The sequence below is a fragment of the Canis aureus genome, chromosome 1 (assembly GCF_053574225.1).
Source record: "Canis aureus isolate CA01 chromosome 1, VMU_Caureus_v.1.0, whole genome shotgun sequence".
NCBI lineage: Eukaryota > Metazoa > Chordata > Mammalia > Carnivora > Canidae > Canis > Canis aureus.
The window spans coordinates 112,628,110-112,647,736 of NC_135611.1; the positions used below are offsets into that span (position 1 = coordinate 112,628,110).

The window sequence follows — 19,627 nt, forward strand, 5'->3', positions numbered from 1 at the left end:
TCCTGCATGCAGACGGCGCTCAGACACCGGCCTTCCCCACACTCTTTATTTGCTGCTTCACCTGCTCCCCCCTTTCAGCCTCTGACCTTGGGCACATACACACATGGACAGGTCTCTTGGACAGAAGCCCCCAGCAGAGAAGAGGCAGCGCACAGCTCCTCAAGGTCCAAAAACACAGCTCAGGGATGGAGTCTTGCAAAAGAAGTTCCAAGTTCAAGATGGGTAGGAGGGGGGTGGTCCTCAAGCAGACATGAGCTCGGAAGTCCAAGGTGGTGGCCAGGTGGGCGGGAGCAGCGCCAAGAGAGCCCACAATTCTTCAAAGCAGCACGATCTGGGGAGAGAGCTGCGCACTGAAGATCCCACCGTCTCCATCTCCTGCCTTGGTACCTTGCCCACCACACACACAACCCCCTACTCCCTGGGGCAGCATCTCAAGCTTTGTCTCCTGGGACTCCTGCTGAGCCAGGTGACCCTGGTGCTAGGGTCAACAACATCATCTGAGCTTTGTCCCTCCAGCCTAGAGGTGACAGCTGGTCCCTGGGCTGCCTCACCATCCCACCTCTGACAGCTGAGCCCTCACCAGTCCAGCCAATCCCCTGCACTCAGTCTGTCTTCCTGGCTGGACCCGATAGAAGTGATGCCTAACGAGCATCCTAGAGTCTAAGACCGGACCTCTGATCCTCCCCACACGCTCTAGTCTGCCCCTAGCTCGGGCCACAGACTTGAGATGGTCCTGGAATCCCCCCTCCCTCACCCCAACATCCACATCATCCTTTACTCCTCCTACACACATCCTGCACTTGTCCCTGACCCACCCCCCTCCCCGCCACCAACCTAGTCCAGCCCATTGTCATCTCTTGTCACCTCTGGCCCATTCTCCACACCACAGCTGAGTGGCCTCTTGAATAGATACATCGGATCCTGTCACTCCCCCTCCTAAACCTGTCCCACGGCTTCCCATTGCCCTGAGAATAAAGTTCCAAACCCCATCTGGGGCCCACAGGGCCCTGGCTAATGCCCACCCCTGCCTGTCCCCAACCTCACCTCCTTTCCACACTCCATCTAGGTCACACTGACCATCTCTACGATCCCTCCAATAAAGCACACTGGTTCCCACCCCTGGGCTTTGTCCTTGCAGCTCCTGCTGCCTAGGCCCCACTCCTCAGAGTTCTCCCCGTGGCCAGTTCTCTCCGTCATCAGACCTAGCTTCTCCAAGTGCCCAGCTGACTCTACCCCGCCATCCCTCACGACCACATCCTGTGATCACCCATGGCCCTTCTGCACAGACATGATCCTACTCATCTGTGTGCATGTGTGCAAGTGCTGGCACGCACCAAGCGTCTCCCTCCACTAGACCCTAAGTCCCACAAGATCAGGGAACTGGTCTCAGTTTCTGCTTGGCCCAGGGCCTTCAACACTGCCTGGCATATAGGAAGTAGTCAATAAATAATCGTTGAATGTAGAACGTTGAATGCCCTGTCTGGGGAGCCCCAGGGAAAGGGAGCCAGAGGTCTCAGAGGACACAGGGTCCCGGGGCTCCCCGGGAGGAGGAGCCCCAAGTCCAGGGCGACATCATCCAGTCACTCAGCTGCCGCGGCTGAGGACCCCACCGCGGGTCAGAGGGACATGCTGGTGAGATTGTCCTGGCTCAACAGCCCCTTTCGGCCTGCGCCAGCCCCGTGCCCACTGCCCCCGGCACCCCCGCCGCCCCCACAGTATTCATGCAGCCTGTGTCTCAGTGTGACGAGGGCTGAGCCCAGGCAGGCACCGTTGGGTGCTTGGGGTCCTCCAGGCAGCTGGAGCAGCAGAGTGGCCACACCAGCCATGCCATCTTCGGTGGGCTCGAGGGTGATAGGCCCGGCTCGCAGGCCGGCAGTCGTGGCAGGGATGGCTGGCGGGCAGCAGCCTCCTCCCACGGGTCCCCAGGGCCCACCGGCCCCTGTCAGCAGTAGGGGTGCCAAGAAGGGTTCTGAACGGCGGAAGGTGGGCGGTGGGAGCCCAGCCGGCTTCCAGGCAGGCGCTGGGGCAGCAGGGTCGGGCGGGAAGCAGACGGTGACCTTAGCAAAAGGGCGGCTGGCCATCTTGGTCATCTCTTGCAGATGCCGGCGCTGTTCCTGCCGCTGGTCCAGGGCCTGTTTGGCCTTCCACAGGAGCACACAGAGTGAGAGGAAGAGAAAGAAGCAGGAGAAGAAGACGGAGAAGAAGACAAACAGGTCGATGTGGGCCTGGTCCTGCCGGAAGAAGAGCAGGCCCTGCGAGTCAGCCGAGCCATTGGCGCCAGGCCCACTTGGGTCCCCCACGCCCAGCAGGAGCAGGTAAAAGCGGCTGGACTTGAGAGCGTGATGCTCATGCGGGTAGGTGATGACCAGCCGGTCCCGCACACCACGGACCACAAGCACCGCCGACGGCTCAGTCACGGTCACGTAGGTGATCAGGCCCCGTGGCCACACTTCCCGCACCCGTGGCTCGGCCGGGGTGCCTGGCCCATTCCCGGCCCCGGGTCCCCCTGGATCCCCGGCCACCCGGGGTCCGCCATCAGCAGGGGGTGGGGGAGGTGGTGGGGGCGGAGGTGGCTGGATATGCACGGTGTGGACGCCTGTGTCAGGGGCCACACGGACCACAAAGGTGTCGTAGGAGGTGGAGACATAGAGGTCCACAGCACCGAAGGTCACATCCAGCGTCAGGCGGATGTCCACATTGGTGAACTTGGGCTGCACGCCAAAGAGGACGGTGCGGCCAGGGCCCAGGGCTCGGCGCTTGGGTTCATGGAAGCAGTTGGTCTGGGACGTGGGGTCGAGACAGCACTCCTGCTCCACAGAGATGAGACGGTAGCATTGCTGGCCACCCAGCGGGCTCCCGTGGAACGACTCCCGGCACTTGGCGCACTGCAGGAAAGGGGTGGCGATCAGGGCAGAGCTCAGGGGCCAGCACATGCAGTAGTGACATTCTGTACCAATCAGTGGGTAGCTACTGCCCCAGGCTCCGAATCCCTAGAAGCTTCCTTGTGACCGTGACCACCCCCACTCCGACCCTCAGACCTCCCTGACACCGTGTGGAAGCCATCAGGACCCGACACTCCAGCACTGCTATCCCCGCTGTCATCCCCAGTGGCCACAGCACCCTGATGCGGAGGCCTCTGGAACTCAGGCACAGTGATAAAGAGCTCAGTTGAGCCTGCCTCTACCTCCCCGCTACCTGTGTGGCCTCGGACTAGGGACTTAACCTCACTGAACTGGAGATCTTCCTCTATACCCAAACAGTAAACAGGGCTCGTTCACGGGACTGCCGAAGCCCCAGGCACAGCACAGGGTGGGCCAACCTCACCTGCCAGCCTTGCCATTTCTAGACTGCATAAAGTATGTCCCACCTCAGGGCCTTTGCACTGGCTGATCCTCCTGCCTGGCTCACTCTCTACATCAGGTCTTTTCTCAAGTGTCACCTTCTCACTAAGGCCTCGTTGGTCATCATGCCTACCATTCCCACTCCGCAGCACCGGCCTTCCTTTCTCCTAACGGCTCATCACCAGCATACTGTGCATCTAACTTATTCATTTGTTTGTTGCTGACTCCTCCACAGGAATGTACGTTTCCTGAGGGCAGAACACTTTGCCCATTCGGTTCCCTCCTGCGTCCCAGTGACTCCCATACTCTCACGTTACCTGGCACATAGTAGGTGCCCAGTAAACAAGTGCTGAATGCACGAGTGGACCTCTCAGGGTGTGGGTCCCCTGGCCTGGAACTCGCCTCTCCACCGTACCTGGTACTTGTAGCAATCTCGACGGTCGCTGGGGGAGCTGCCCTGGCACGTGCCCGTCTCCGTATTGTTCTGACATGGGCAGCCCGTCCCGTCCTGTTCGTTACATGTGTCTGCATGGCCATTACACTGGCATCTGAGGAAAGGGAAGAAGACGGGGGTCACAGAGCTCCCCTGACCTAGGGGAGCCTAGGGGTCTAGGCTGCATATGTGAGCTCCAATCCGACCAATAGGCCAGAAGGGGAAACTGAGGCTCACAGCGTGGGCAAGCCATTTGCCCAAGGCCATGGACCCAGTAAGTAGCAAGGTCTGGATTTGAAGCCAGGTTGGAATGACTCCAGAGTCTAGCGACCGATCAGAAGGGCTGGGATGGGAGGCTGTCCCAAGGCCTCGACCCCCGGCAGCTTTCTCTCTGCCCACCAGTCTCCACGGGGGACGCTCTGTAGCCTGTTGTCAGCGCCGGCCTCTGGGGCAGGGGGCCTCCCACCGCAGCCTGGCTCATTGCCCCCAACTTTGCCTGAGCTGGGGGCCTCCCTGGGGTTGTCGTCGGCTCCCGACTGAGGGCAGAGAGTTGGGGGGGTGGGGAGTGGGCAGGGCAAGGGTCCCAGGCCCCCCTTCTCACTTGGTGCACTTCCCATCCAGGAGGAAGTAGCCGTGCAGGCAGCTCTCGCATTTGTCCCCATAGCTGTTGTTCTGGCAGTTCACACACACAGCCTCATCCTCACTAGGCCCCTCTGTCACCCAGTTTTCAATCTGGCCAAGGAAAGATGGGGTGATCACAAAAAGGTGTGGACACCCCTCTCTTCCCTGAGTCACAGCCCCTCAGACCCAGGAGTCCTGGACTGCAGCCCTTTTACCTCCTCTGGATCCAGCGGATACTTCTCTGGCTCCTTCCTGGCCATTTCGAGCTCTTTCCTGGAGACGCAGACGTGGCTGTTGCCACGACAGAAGGCGTGGCAGGGCCGGCAGGTCCCGCCCCCCACAGCCGAACCCACGAACAAGGGGAGGCACTGCTCACAGTGGCTGCCCTAGAAACCAGGGATGGGGTGGTCAGAGAAGGTGGAGAATCATGGGGTGGGTACGAGTTGGGAGTGGGAAAGGAGCACTCTGAGAGCACCACGGGAGGGCAGCAGGGGCTTGGGCACCTGGTTTGGGCCATCCCAGCCTTTGTGCAACTTAGCCTTCTGCCTTCGCTTGCACACCTCCAGTGACTGGCGGGGTGTGGTGGTGGTGGGGGATTGCGTTCATGCCCATCCAGCCCAAAGTGTGAGCTCAGAAAGGCCGTCCCTACACCATCCTAAGTCCTCCTCCCTGGGACCAGCCTCCCTAGGCTAGCAAGCACTCCCTCTGTCCACTATTCCGGGGTGGCCCCTCTCTGACACAAATGCAGACAGCAGCCCCCAAATCTCCCTGCATCCCCCTGGGTTAGGGCTACGCCACCTCCTCCCTGAACCTGGCTTATCAGGACTTGGAGTGAGTCTCAAGACACCTGAGCATGGGCTGAAGGCAAGGCAGGATCTGTCCCAGAGGAGCGTCTGGGGCCCTTAGGTAGCCCACCTTGGTGTGGTTGCGGCAGAGGAGGCAGTGGTCACGGGCCCCCACACCCGCGCACTCGCTATGGCGGTTGCAGCGACACTCTGTGGAGCAGTTGCGGCCAACGAAGCCGAAGTGGCAGCGGCAGTGGTCAGGCTCCACACATGAGCCATTCACACAGCCCTGGGCGCACACAGGGCGGCACAGCCCGGTCACACTGCAGGGGTGGAGGGTCAGGGCAGGGGAGGCGACCTCAGGGCTCCAGTCAGCCTGCCGCCCCCACTATACTGCCCACAACTGGTGGCTCATCCTTGGTTCCACACTCCCCTTCCAGGGTCTACCCTCCACCTCCTTCAGGGGTTAGCCTCCCACCCTCCCTCTTTCCATCATGCCCTGATGAGCTCATCAACCGTGCCCCTCCACCTTCACCCTTCAGGGGTTAGCCTCCCACCCTCCCTCTTTCCATCATGCCCTGATGAGCTCATCAACCATGCCCCTCCACCTTCACCCCTTCCTGGATGAATCCCATGCCTCATACATACACTGGTCCAGGCCTCACCCTTTCCTACTCCCATAGGCTCTCCCACCTCACTTGCCTGGGCCCACCACCCCCACCCACTCACTTGTCCATAGTGTAGCCCGCCTTGCAGCTGCACTCGTAACCATGCGGCCGGTCGTGGCAGTTCTGCGTCTCGTTGCAGTCGTGGTGCCCGTTTGCACACTCATCCTCAGGAGGGCAGGACAGGAAGGCCCAGGAGGCCTCAGGGCGCCCACACGTCAGCCCTGGCACAGGGACACTGAGCTTCACCTGGGTGCCTCTGCAGCACCCACCCAGCCACCCGGGCCCTCACTCCACCTCCCCCTGAGCCTTTCCCCTGGCAGGTTTTCTGTGCCAGACCCCAGCCCAGGGTCAGGCCCTCTCACCTCACCCCTAGCCCATCTCACCATCACGGGGACCGCTGAGTCCACCCTCCAGGCAGTGGCCACCCCCATCCTGGCCTCCCCAGGCACACCAGCCACAGTGGGGACGCCGCAGGCACAGGGCACACTGGGTTGCCTGAGCACAGCCCAGGGAGCAGCTCTCAGGTCCTCGGAGCAGGCGTCCACAGCCTCCAGCCATACATCGCAGGGGCAGGTAGGAGGGGCTCAGACACTGTACAGGGGAGGAGAAATGAGAAATGAGGTGGTCAGCAAGAAAGAGGCAGAGGATCAAACATATCCTGTCTTCCCAGACTGCACCCTTCCTCGGGGCTCTTGCCCCTCCCTGGCCACAGCCGCTGGACCAAAGTGGACACCAGCATGGGCGCATCACATTCTCCTTGTCAAGTATTTGTAACTGGGAGTCCACAATGGCAGTCAGACTTGGGGCATCCTTGAAACTGGAAGATTCTGGAGATGAGGCCTGGTGGGGCTGTTTGCATGAGCAAATCACAGCAAATGAAGAGAAGAGAGGCGCAGGAAAAGAGTAGATGCAGGAGGAAGCATTGATGAGGACCACACACCCAAAACTGCTGGTGGTGGAGCTGGGGGCAGGGGGTGGGCAGCTTTCCAGGCTCTGTCTCCAATCCCATGGAAAGGCCTGGCCTGGCTGCACTTTCCACCCTGGCCTGCAAGAGGTACCACTGCATTAGTGAGACTGGTGGTGTTAGGTCTCCCCCTTCCCCACCGACTTAGTGTGCACAGCTGTTTCTCACAACCAAAGGAAGGCAACAATTCCAGATGGACATAGAAACTAGGAACAGGAGCGGGGCTGCAAGCCACTATCACTTAGGAAAAATGTAGAGCTGGCTGCTGGGACAACAGGGCCCTCCCACAGAGGCTGGGAAGTGGAATCTGTGGTCAGGGGTGCCCAGTAGCTCACACACCATCACTTCTCATGTCCTGGGACCCAGATAAGGTGGGCAATGAGGCTCAGACTCCTGGGAACTTACCTCAGGGTGTCAGAGTATTTTATTTACTGTCTGGGCCTTAAGTATAAAGACGACAGAGATTAGCCTGGGCTGTCTGACAGCACTCAGCAACCACACGATCCTGAAATAGACACCCTCACCGCTGTGGCCGGAGCTCTGAGCCCACTGACGGTTCCGGCCAGCAGTGAGCTGAGCCTTGCCGAACTGCCGGAGCCAGGTTCCAGATCTAAATTTAGTGCACCCCTTGGCAGATGGTGGGGCAATCTGGAGGGTGGGAGGGGGAAACCAAGTCCCCGGTGTGCACAGCGTCTTTTGCTGTGACCTCCCTAGTGGCCATACGCCATGCTGCCCAACACCATGAACTGCATCTCTGGTGTTCACTGAAGAGACATAGGGATATAAGTTCCGAATGCAGGACTCTAGCTTGTGCTGACAGATGCCCACAACCTAACAAAGTGCCTGGCATAGGGAAGGTGCTCAATAAAGAACCTGGTGAAGAGAAGCCAGGCAAGAGAGCACTGTCGCCCCATCCCAGGCTCTGAGGCCAAAGTCATTCAAAAGAACAATGCTCAGGTGGCGGGGGGTTGGGGGAGTGGGGGGCATGGGGAGGTGGTGGTGTGTGCGCCTGGGTGGCTCAGTCGGTTAAGCATCTGCCTTCAGCTCATGTCATGATCCCGGAGTCCTGAGATCAAGCCTCCGGACTTGGGGGAGTCTGCTTCTCCCTCTCCTCCAAGCCTGTGCTCTCTCTCTCTCTCTCTCTCTCTCTAATAAATAAAAACAAACAAACAAACAAACAATGCCTGGTGGTTAACAGCTGCCCTTGAGCCAAATCATAACAGGTCTGGTCTGCACATCTGCTAAGAGCCTGAGCCAACACTTCAAAGCTAGGAGATTGCACAGAAATCCGACGTTCTGGCAGAAGTGCTCTCACATCTGCATGTGGCACTGATTTTGTGCTGGAGGCTCATGCTCCACAGCTCCCTCTGGCCTCGCTGAGCAGCATGGAGGGGCTAGGGGAGAAGCGGGTGCCTGCCGACAGGCTCTCTGGTGTTGCCTCCCAGTCCCTGGAGTCCCCACAGACGCGGATGATGGGAATCTCAATAGTATGTGGGGAGAACTCGTATCACCATAAGGCCATGAGGCCTCTGTGCATTAGAGACCCACCCTGCAGGGTCACACCGAGAACCCTTACTGGGAACACTGCCCACCCTGCGGCGGTGACCCTCTGGGTGTGTCACAGAGAGTGGAGGTTGGGAATCCTCCCGCTGGGCAGAACTTGGGGTGCGACTGGGTTTTTACTGAGTCGCAAGCAGGGCCCCAGGCTCCAAATACACTCTCCCATTTAATTTATACAACCTGCCGGTGGGACTACAGGAGTCCTGTTTTTTTCCTGAGTGCTGGTATCTCTTCTGCTATTCACAAGAAGCTGATTTCATACCTGAGATTATGTTAAAGAGGTGATTTAGGGAGGGTGTGACCACAAAGACCAAGGGGTTAATGGGTTGGCGCTTAGAGTCACCCTGACTGGGATGGGGGTGGAGTTGGGGTCCATAAAAACTCAAGAACATAGAGGTTCAGAAAGCTCCCCACAAGCATGGTGTGCCCCAAGGGGGTGCGGAAGCTCTGTGCATCCACCCCGTACCTTGTCCTATTCGTCTCTTTCACTTGGCTCTGCCTAAGTTACAGCCTTTATGGGAAACTGGTATTCATAAGTAGTTGTTTCTCTGAGTTCTGTGAGCCATTCTAGCAAATTATCAAAACCGCAGGGGAGGGGGTAGGACGCCTGGTTTATAGCTGGTTGGTCAGAAGTGGTCTCCAGTCATGACTGGCCTCAGAAATGGGGGCAGGCTTATGGGGCTTTAACCTTGCAGGATCTGGCTCAAACTCTGGTGGGCAGTGTCAGGAATAAACTGAGTTGTTAGATACCCAGTTGGTGTCCAGAGAATTGGAGAACAGGTTGTTGGTGCTGGATGACACCCCAGTGGGTCTTTTGTTACTGGTCCTATTTTACCAAAGATTCACGTAGGCTCACATGTTGTGAGATGGTGAATGGCCACATGTGGAATGGGTGTTCCCCAAGAAAGATGAATGAGATGTGGACATCACTGGGAATCAGAGATCCAGACCTCTGGCCCAACGACACTGCTTCTAGATGTGATGGCAGGAGGTGAATCTTTCTTGTCTCCCCCTGGGGTGGGGTTGAGGGTCCAAGGGCTTGTGTCTGCCACTGGGACGGCCAAATCATCCTAGGCAGAGGCATCTTTGGAACGGATTCTGTAAGGAAGCTTGAGCTTCAAAGGGCTTGCCCGGAACAGGCCCACAAGGAATCATCTCTCCAACCCACAGCCATAAATAAGGAGTGGGTCTGAACCGCTGTGTTAGAACCGTGTACTCCTACCCGTCCCTGGCCACAACTCACTGGGTCAAGGCTGGATATCTAACTTGTGAGCTGAGCTGAAGTCTCCCCTTAAGAACGTGAGCTAACAAAAAACAAAACAAAACAAAACAAAACAGAACGTGAGCTAACCGAGGAACACAGAGATGACTGTCTTCTCTGGAATTAGAAAGTCACATAGACCAAAGGCCAAGGGCTGCCGTATGAAGCCCAGTGCCCGGATGATCAAGCCCAGCACAGATGGGGCTGTGCAGAGAGCAGCTGAGATTAGAAACCACGAGGCCCGAGAAGGATGGAGCAGCAATACTTCCTACCCCGATTCCTTACAATAAAAACAGCTTGAGGAGGTTTCTGTTTCCTACAACCAGGAGTTCCAAAAGCAGAGAAAGAGATGAAGGAAAGCGCAGAGGTTTGGGAGAGAAAGCCAAGATGGCATTAGCAGTCACAGGAAGGACTGGGGGAGTGTGAACCCGGCTGTGGAGTCCACAGCAGATGTGACAGGGAGACTCACGAAGCCAGGAAAGAGGTGCCAGTGGGAGAGGAGAGGAAGCAGGAGGACAGAGGTAGCACCACGGTGGGACCAGAGCCAGGGAAATGGAGCAGGAGGCAGGACAGGTGAGCAGGGTCAGGGTAGGGAGGGCCCCCTGGACATCCAGCCTGAGCGGTACCTGCTGGAGGCTGCTGCTCCAGACACAGTGCTGCCAGCCCCCGTCCGCACCCTTGGAGTCCAGGCAGGAAGTACAGTTGGGCAGGAGGTGACAGGGAGTGGGGCAAGGGAGTGGGGGCGATGATTCCACTGGCATCGGGGACACGTTCAGCAGAGAGTGGCTGAAGCACGTCCAGTCGTAAGTGGGCTGCACTGAGAGAATGCGGCGGGTCTCCCCTGGAGTCAAGGACACAGGAATCAGAGCCTGGTCCAGGCCGTTGGCCCCTCCCCTCCTCCTCCATCCCTTGGGCCCAGGAGTCCAGGCCCCCTGCACCTCCCCAGGAGGGGGGCCTGTGGACTGAGCCAGCCTTACCTGTTCTCTTGAACTGCCTCGTCCACATGCACTTGCCCTCTCTGGTGCACTGCTCACAGTCGGCAGCCCCGCACACAGCCTCCGAGCAGTTCCCGGCCCAGAAGACCTCTCGCTGGTTGATCCGACAGTCGTTCTCCGAGGTGCAAGACCCATTCCGCCCGATGCAGGCACCCTCCGGGCAGTTGGTACACCATTTACAGCGGGGGGCCGATGCCTGGTGGGGGAACAGGGACTCAGCAGGCTCCTCGGAGTCCCTGGAACCCCTCCTGACTCGGCTCTTCCCACCCAATCCCAGCTGAAGTGCCTGAGACACCCACCCCATTCACCTCTCCATCTCCAGGCTGCAGGGTCCGGGGATGGCGGGCCAGGCACTCACTGCAGGTCCGGAGACGTCGACATTCCTCGGGGGATCGAGGCATTGGGGAGCAGGGGGGGCCCCCGCAGCCCAGCCTGAGAAGGCAAGAGGCCTGGGTCAGCACACCCAGCCAGACCCCATACTACCACCACCTGGCCTCGCCCCTTCCTGGTGCCTCCTGGGCATCGTCCTGCAGGGCCCCCATGTGCATCCCAGGCTGGTCTCAGCCCAGGCCTCCCGAGGCTGCTTCTCCCCCACCCCACTCAGCAATGATTTCATGTCTTCCCTGCCACTCCCACAAGACACTGGACACTATCCCCCACTCTCCACCCCTGCAGCCTCTTGCCCAGTTCAGGCCTCTTCCTCTTACTGCAGCCTCCTCCTCCTCAGCCTCCTCCCAGGTCTCTACCCACAGTCTCCCCTCACTACTGGCTCCTTCCCAACAGCCCCAGGGCTTTCTGCCCAGGCCTGGCCCTGATCGCCCCCGCTCAAATCTTCCTTGGCTCCCCATCACCCACACTGGAGGTTCATAATCCCTTACCCAAAATCTTTGAAGGCACACGTTTCAGAACTTTCCAGATTTTAGAAAAGCAGTGGGTGTACACACTGTTACATAACACTCCTAGTGAAGTGCGGGGGAGAACCCCATAAATCAAACCCTTTAATAATTCAGGAGCAAACACAGTGACACATTTAATGGGATTAGCCAAGCCCATTCGTAGCCTCATACTGGTTCAGGATAATTCTGTAGCCCAAAGAGTTTGTGCTGAACCTAAGACAGCCCTTTCATCTTCCTGAGATATCTGGCTTCCCAAACAACAGAAGCCCAGCGCCACAGCCAGGCACTGGAAGCCCTTTCTGAGCTATCCCCACCCACAACTCTAGTCTCATTTCCCCCTAGTACAGATGGTCTTCTAAAATACACCAGGCACAGCCCCACTTCTGAACCTTTGCTGGTCTAAACTCTTGTGGTCATTCAGGAGTCTGTTCAGAGCCAGCTCCTCCAGGAAACATTCTTGGATGATAACCCAGCCCACAGGCAGGGCTACTCAGGGGTCCCCCAGCCTGACCCTGCCTGTGAGGCAGCTGACCATTTTCCCATGGGAGCTGGTATCCTCCTGATGGTACCCTCCTGAGGCTTCCTCGCAAGCCTGGCCTAGCACAGAACCCCCATCAGAGGGCACCAGACTGCCCACCCATGTGCTGATCAGTCATGATGGTTACCTATGAGCCTGGTCCCCGGACAAGCAGGCCCCATGGCACCAAGTACAGGCCCCAGACTGGTTACAGGCTTCGGGTGAGGGCAGCAGGCGGCAGGGGTCAGGGGGTAGGGTCAGGGCCAGCAGGCGGCCCAGGGCCACTCCCCCAAAGCCCCCTGAGAGGTACAGGCGGCCCCCTACCGCTGCCACTGCATGGGCCACAGACTCCTCCATCGGGGGCCCCACAGAGGCTGGGCCTGGGGAAAGACAGAGCATTCAGAGACTCAGGGAAGAGCGTCCCCACAAAGATGCCAGTCAGAGAGGGATGTCAGGCGGAGTGACATGCGAAGGACAGTAGACACAGAACAGACAGAACAGAGACAGAAGGCCAGAAAGGGCAAGAAAATTGGACATGGAAAGCAAGACCAAAGAGGGGAGACACAAACAGAAAAAGGAAGCAGAAAAAATGGGATAAGGATGGAGACACAAGCTTCTAGAACAAGACATAGGTTGGTTGCTGCACAACATCATGAAAGCAGGAGGTGCCACTGCATCGTTCATTTCACAAGGGTTCATTTTTTTTAAGGGTTCATTTTCTAATGTGAATTTCGCCTAGTTTTTTAAATCCTCCAGGAAAAAAAGGCGGGGCGCAGGGGGAGAGAGAGAAAGTCACAGAGTAGTGAGCAAGATAGATTCTGGGCAAAAGGGAATTAGAGACAGAGGGTCAGAGAGAGAAGCAAAAAGAAAAGGAGGCAGGCCCAGAGCACAGGCAGTCACCTGCACCAGTAAGCGAAAAGACACTGTACAGGCCCCTTTCCAGCCTCTGAACAGCAGACTGGAAAAGAAACAGCCCCACGTTAACAGTGCTGTCTCTAGAGAGCGGGATCATGGGGGATATTTTTCTTTCTTATTTCACCAATTACATGCAATGAATATTATTACTTTTATAATCAAAACAAAAGATACACTTTCTAAGAAAAGAAAAAGAAGGCAGGCATCTCTGCAGGTGTTTAGGTAACAGAGGGGAAAGCAGCTTTGCCGTGGGTGATGAGTGAGTGTCCCAGGACAGGGGCTCCCAAGGGGAGCACTGGACTTACGGGTGAGGTCGGGCAGGAGCCAGGCATTGCAGTTGACTTGGTAGAGTAGAACATCGCTGCTGAACTCATCAGGGTCCGAGCGCCCCCCAAGGACCACCATGGTGTCCCCTAGCAGGGCTGAGGCGTGGAAAAGCCGGGGCCGGGGCTGTTGGGGAGACACCGCAGGATGGCCGGTCAGAGTCCACACTCCTCTGCTCACCCCTCAGCCCACCTGCCACCCTGACCCCTCCCACACCTCAGCCACCACCAGCCCACCCAACCCTAACCTCCCTCAAATCTCAGCTCCTTCCTCCGGGAAACCTCCTTCATTCTTCAGAGCAGTCCCCAGGGCCATCTCCCTTCCCTGGACTCCCAGAACCCCCATGCCCTGTGCTGTTCCCCAGGAAGCTGGCCCAGGCTGCTTGCGCTGAATCCTGCAATTCTCATGTGACCTTGCCAGCTGGACTGGGGGCACCCTGGGGGTGAAGCTCGGGCCTCCCTTATAGTCCAGTCCCCAAAAGGGCTTGGAAAGATGTTTGCAGATGGAAAATCAATGGTCTCTACCCAGCACGTCCAGAGTCCAGACTCCCACCCGCTATCTACCTCCTTTGGCCTTGAAGGCAGGAGGCACAAGGAGGCTCAGTCCCAGCCCAGAAGGGGAGGCTGGGGAGTGGAGGAACCTGTCAGGGCCACCCCCAGAGTGGGGCAGAGCTGGGGCCAAACCAGGCCTCTGACCTCCTGCTCTAGGATTCTTCCCTCCAAGTGCGTAGTGCAAGAAGGGGAGACGTGAGGGGTGCCACAGTTCAGTCGAGGGGACTGGGAAGAAGGGGAGTAGGAATCCAGGGTTGAGCTAGTCCCTGGGGTGCTGGGAAAAGGGGGGCCCCCCTCCTTCCTGCCCCCCGTGTCTGTCTGTGTACACCTCTCTTCCTGACCTTTGCCCCCTGGGAAGGGGCCAGCAGGCTCCAGGTGCGGTCAGGACAGTGCAAGGAGTAGAGCTCAGGGGACGGGGCTGCCAACTCCACATGGAAGCGGAAACCCCCAAACACGTAGAGGGAGTCCGTGGCCTCGTGGTACACTGCAGAATGACCGTAGAGACCTGGGGGGGGAAGGAGTGAGCAGAGACGGGGGCTGATTAGGAACGATCTCCCACCTTCCTGGTCTCCCCTTCCTGGGGCCACACTACCTAGGAGCTCTCCTCAACTCCTCCTTCCTGCTACGGCTCGAAAGGACAACCACCAGAGACTCTGGGCAAGGGAAGAGAGGGAGACAGGGTGACCTGAGTGTCCTGGGTCGGGGGAGGGACAATGAGCAAAGAATGGAGAAGGAAAATACCTGAGGGACAGGGATCTAGGACCCACCCGGGAGAGGAACACGGTGACCCCCTGACACTGGGCTGGAGATGGGCAGCCTATCCTGAGCTAGAGAGAGAAAGGCTGACCTTTTCAAGAGCTGCTCTGAGGATCTGCGTGGGCATGGGGGGAAGACAGGGGCCTCAGGGACAGTGACGACAGGGTATGGCAGTGGACAGAGAGCCTACACAGAGCCCCAGCTGGCCAGGTGCCTGCCCTGTGCCCAGCCCTACCCGTGGGAGGTGTCCCACTCTGGGCTCCGGACACCCAGGTGCCAGTCACCAGCTGGTACTCGAAGAGCTGCTGGTTGAAGCCACTTTCAGGGGAGTAACCGCCCACCAGGAGCAGAGACAGGCCTCGGCGGGATGTAAGGGTGTGACCAGCAACCGCTGGAAGCTCCACAGTCTGAGGAACCTGGGGGACAGAGGGCAGAAGTCACCAGGGAGCTGGTGAGGGGTGATTTTATGGGCAGAAGCAAGCCTCAGAACTCAACACTCCCCTCGAGCCTGTAAGGAGGTAGTAAGCTCCCCAAAGCTGGCCAGACCCTAAGCTTCCAACCGGCCATGGTCCCTGCAGGCGTGCGGTGGGGCCCCCTGCCATTTCCACTCGCTCACTGTCACTGATGCAGGTCGGGGCAGCCTGCTGTTCCTCTGGGAAGCCCTCTTCTCACTCTGGCTGCATGGGGCTGATCGTACCCGCCCCACAGTGGGCCACAGCCCGGCCCGGCGGACAAGAGTATCCCACCCACTTGGCCACAGGCTGGCTTGGGAATATGACGTGACACAGGATGGCCAGTGAGATTCAACTCTCGGACCCGTGCTGGAGCCCTGGGGAGAAGCTGCATCCTCTCGGGGGTAGGATGGGCAGGAGCCACTCTGGCCCTCCCTGCTAGAGATGGATCATGGGGGCTGGGAGAAGAGGGGGCTCACCTTCTCCTGCCGCCACTGCAGGGTGGTGAGGTTGAGGATCCAGAAGTCGCGAGCAACACCCCCAGCTGTGAGTCCCCCCAGAAGGTACATGGCACCACGGCCAGAGGACACGTAGGCAGCTGCGTGGAAGGAGCGGGGTGAGGGGCCCGGGCCCCCATCCTCAGCTCCCGCCAGCATCTGTGTCCAGCGTCGCTCACTCACTGAATACCTGGCACCATGGAGCAAAAGAAAAGTCTTGATATAGTTATCCCAGCATCACCTGGGATGACCCTGCAATAAGTATCCTAGCATCACCTGGGATGATCCCTCACACACACAGATATCCCAAAATCCCTAGGGTGACCCTCCTATGACAACCATCTTACCATCCCCGCCTCCCCCAAGTAGCACCACCCAAATAAGTATCCCAGACCCCGAGGTGAGCCTCCTGTGACAAGTGTCCCAGCATCTTTTAGGGTGTCCTTCACCTGCAGAGGTCTTTTTTTACATCAGGTTTGGTTTTGTTTTCACCCCTAAGGGACTCTTATGACACACATCTCAGCATGTCCTGAGGTGACCTTCTCTCATTCACGCATCCCACCTCCTGGAGGCAGTCCTCACCTGTACAGGTTTCCTAGTAGTCCCTGGGGGAGGCCTAGGCCCCCAAACATCCACAAGGTGGCATCAGGTCCCTCCACCATGGTGTGCCCGAGGCGGTGTAGGAATCGGCTGGCAGTGTCCTGGGGGTGGAGGTGGGGACGTGAGGGGTCAGGTGAAAGTCATTATAAAGTGTCAGGCTGGGTGTAGGGTCGGAGGGGTGGTCCCAGAAATGGTGCGGGGAGAATGATCCAGAGGCAGGCTGTGTGGCCCCTCCTTGGAGAGTGGCATCCACAACTCACAGCTGAGAGGCGGCTGTCCATGAGGGTCTCCCAGACCAGCTGCCCGCCATCCAGCTTCGTGGCACAGTCAGGGCCCCCGAAGCCCTCGGCACAGATGCACACACCTAGGCTCTGGGGAACAGTGGAAGGAGGCTCAAGAGGGAGCCCAGATCTCTACCTGGGTCCCACTCGGCTTGCCTGTCCTCCACATACCTGGTTACAAGTCCCCGCCCCACTGTGGGCGTTGCAGTTCTCAGGACACAGAGCCATGCGGCAGTGGGGGCCAGCCCAGCCCTGGGGACATCGGCAGAGTCCAGCACCTGTGGCTCCATCTTGGGGGATGCACTCCTGGGGGACAGGGCAGCTCCCGGGGCCCCCCGACCCGCAGCGGGCGGAGCCCACTGAAGCGTTGAACCCCCACGATGAGGAGCCATTGGCCTCCCAGTGGAGCACGAGCAGTCCTGTTGGGGGAGAGGCCAAAGGTTTGTGGCAGGGCCAGGTTCCAGGGCATTGCTCTACCCCAGGTTCTCAGTGTCACTGGCCAGGACAGCAAGGCCCTCCTCATCATTTATAATCACTGCCACACTTAGCTGTCATCCTGCACCCTGCACACCCTCTCCCTCATCCAACCCATCAAATTCCCATTCCAATCCCATCACTGGCAAGCTCCAAACCCTCCACAGCTCCCTGCAGCTCTGACATAAAACCCAGTCTCCTTACAAAATAGATTAGTGGTGGGGGAAGGGAGCAGGAATTAGTTATATGCTATGCAAATAGTGCCTCAATAAAATTATGTCCAAAGCAGGTGGGCAGCTGTAGGCTCTCTGACCTTAAGGCCGCCCTGTGCCCCAGACCTAAGCACTCCAGCACCGCAGGCCCCCTTCTGGCCTCTTAGGGCCTGGGCACCTGCTCCTCTGGCCTGGAGAGGTCGCCCTCCTCCCTCGCCCCTTCCTGTGCTTCAAGTGAAATATCGCCTCCGCAAAGAAGCCCTCCCCAACTCCCCAGACAGGCCAGGTGCCTGCTCCTTCCCACATCCTCTCCTCCCTTAGCAAAGGTGCCACTCTCCTCACTCTAACTGGTTAAGCGCTGTTTGTCACCCCCTGCAGCCCCTCCCACTGTCAGTCCACGAAGGCCTGTGTCCCTCATTCATTCCTGTATCCTCAGCATCCAGCTCAGGTGCAGCTTGGTACACATTTGCTGAATGAAATAAAATCGACGGCCCCTCGGGTCAAGTTGCTCCTTGCAGAGGGGGTTTGGGGTTTCAAGCGATCCCCAGCAGGCCCACGACCACTCCGCCCTCTCTCTCCCAGCCTCGGAGATCTCTCTGATCTATGATGTGAAGAGAAGTGTTTCCAGGCTCGGGCCCAAAGTGCCCCAGGTAACAAATTATTTTTAGCACAACTCCATCAGCCTGAGCTGGTTTCCCAAACTCCCAGCATTGCTGATGTAACGGGCCTGGTGATTCTTGTTTGTGGGGTGTCCTGTATGCTGTGGAATGTAGAGTGGCATCCCTGGCCTCCCCACTCATGATGATCAGAGTGTCTCTAAGATGTAGCCAAAGGGCTCAAGGGGCAAAATCACCCCTGGCTGAGAACCACCAGGCTGAGGAGATAGGCAAGGGGCCTTCACACCAGCCACATTCTGTGTCCCCCAAAGACTTGTCCCCAGCCAGGGCAATCCTCTCTACTAGAGAAATGGAGGCCTAGATGTGGCAAGTCAGGGGCAGAGTCGGGCTGGGTCTCAAGCCCACCTCGGGGGACAGCATACAAGAGGGCAAGGATTACACAGCCTAGGACAGGCTCCCACTTTCCCCAGTCCCCATACCAGACAGGGCCTGCACTGTGAGGGGCCTGTCCCGCCGCTGGCCACAGAAGGCAGCAATGAGGCTCCGGTCTGACTGGACGACACCAGTGTCCAGGAAACGCGGGAATCCATCAAAGGCCAGGACGTAGCTCAGCTAAAGGTGGAGGATGCAGAGTGAAGGATCAGGGGACAGGAAGGGTGAGAAAGAGGGACACCTGGGGTCTGGGAGGAGGAGGAGCTCAAGAGGAGAGGCAATCTGAGACCGGGAAGCAGGCCGCTTGACACTTCTGGGCAGACTGTCAAACAGTGGCGTGGAGGCCACCATCCCCCTCCTGTGTTCACAGCAGACATGGTTAATCAATCAGGCACTCTCACATGGAGCCTCTTTCTCAATACATAGCTCCTGGTGGCCACTACCTACTGGTGGGAGCTGGCACACAAAGAACAAATATTAACCATGCCCAGACTGGGGAGTGGGGACTCCGGAGATGGGAGGTGGTCTGGGGAACCGGAGGTCTGCGGTCTGAGGAAGAGAGCTTTGGATTTGGAGAATAAAGAAACAGGGATGTGGGATTAGGATCTGCCTGCCGATTCAGACTGGGTGGGGGAGACATGGGCCTGAACTCTGGAGCCCTCGGGACTCACCGTGCAGGGGGTGCTGCTGTCAGGGGAGAAGGTGAGGGTGAGTGGGGGACAGAGGGTCCCAGGGGCACAGGGCTGTAGCACCTCGGTGGCCGAGACAACCCACACACAATAGGACAGGCCTGGCCCGGCTCTCGCTGCCCCGCCACCTGGAGGCAGCAGCCCCCCAACCCGGCGTGAACCCAGGGCCACTGAGGACACGTTGGTGAGGAGGGCACGACCTCCACACTCCCGGAAACAGGAGCCACCAGCCCTGGGGAGATGGAGGAGAGAGAGCAAGAACGTCAGACCATTCCCACCCCATCCCATCATGTCCCTAACCCCACCCGGGCCCACCTGGCTGACCCCTGGCTCACCGGGGGTCCCCATAGTAGCCGGGGGAGCAGAACTGGCAGTGGGCACCTTCAGTATGGTCCTGGCAGAAGCAGAGCCCGCTGAGGTTGTCACAGTGGCCACGGCGCGGGTCCCCGTGCCCGTTGCACTGGCAGGGCCGGCAGCCACCCGAACCTGTGGCGTTGCCAAAGCTGCCAGGCCGGCACCGTTCGCAGTGCTCCCCCCACGTCCAGTCTGTGGAGGCCCCACAGGCAGGACGTAGAGTCAGGGCAGGGCAGGAGCCCAGAACACTCAGCTGATCCCTGACCCCCCATGGCTGCTCCAGAGGAAGATAACTGGGGCCAGATTGGGGAGGAATTGCAAGCCCCAAGAGGGGAGCCTGAGGCCCCACCAAAGAGATGGCTGGCACTGAAACCGTTTGGGGTCAGGAGCAGGCAATGGGGTAGGGGGACCCAGAGCTGGGTGAGGGGACCC

At 58.7% G+C, this 19,627-nt stretch overlaps 1 protein-coding gene across 3 annotated transcripts in view; it reads right to left on the reverse strand.

Annotated features, from left to right (window-relative positions):
* MEGF8 (multiple EGF like domains 8) overlaps nt 1-19,627 on the reverse strand; it is a 42,569-nt gene continuing 22,942 nt past the window's right edge. The window contains exons 21-42 of one of the 3 annotated variants that reach the window (XM_077850000.1): nt 19,177-19,387; nt 18,824-19,073; nt 18,200-18,332; nt 16,589-16,836; nt 16,397-16,507; nt 16,119-16,237; nt 15,519-15,726; nt 14,823-15,003; nt 14,173-14,336; nt 13,262-13,406; nt 12,190-12,421; nt 10,928-11,060; nt 10,611-10,824; nt 10,260-10,474; nt 6,232-6,439; nt 5,910-6,069; nt 5,311-5,503; nt 4,611-4,781; nt 4,376-4,506; nt 3,757-3,889; nt 2,619-2,885; nt 1-2,231 (exon numbers count right to left, since the gene is read on the reverse strand). In XM_077850000.1, the coding sequence (XP_077706126.1) occupies nt 1,617-2,231; nt 2,619-2,885; nt 3,757-3,889; nt 4,376-4,506; nt 4,611-4,781; nt 5,311-5,503; nt 5,910-6,069; nt 6,232-6,439; nt 10,260-10,474; nt 10,611-10,824; nt 10,928-11,060; nt 12,190-12,421; nt 13,262-13,406; nt 14,173-14,336; nt 14,823-15,003; nt 15,519-15,726; nt 16,119-16,237; nt 16,397-16,507; nt 16,589-16,836; nt 18,200-18,332; nt 18,824-19,073; nt 19,177-19,387 (4,442 nt within the window). In that variant the 3' untranslated portion in view covers nt 1-1,616. Of the gene's footprint in view, nt 2,886-3,756; nt 3,890-4,375; nt 4,507-4,610; nt 4,782-5,310; nt 5,504-5,909; nt 6,070-6,231; nt 6,440-10,259; nt 10,475-10,610; nt 10,825-10,927; nt 11,061-12,189; nt 12,422-13,261; nt 13,407-14,172; nt 14,337-14,822; nt 15,004-15,518; nt 15,727-16,118; nt 16,238-16,396; nt 16,508-16,588; nt 16,837-18,199; nt 18,333-18,823; nt 19,074-19,176; nt 19,388-19,627 lie in introns of all 3 variants that reach the window. The other 2 variants (XM_077849987.1, XM_077849990.1) reach the window with 2 other exon arrangements.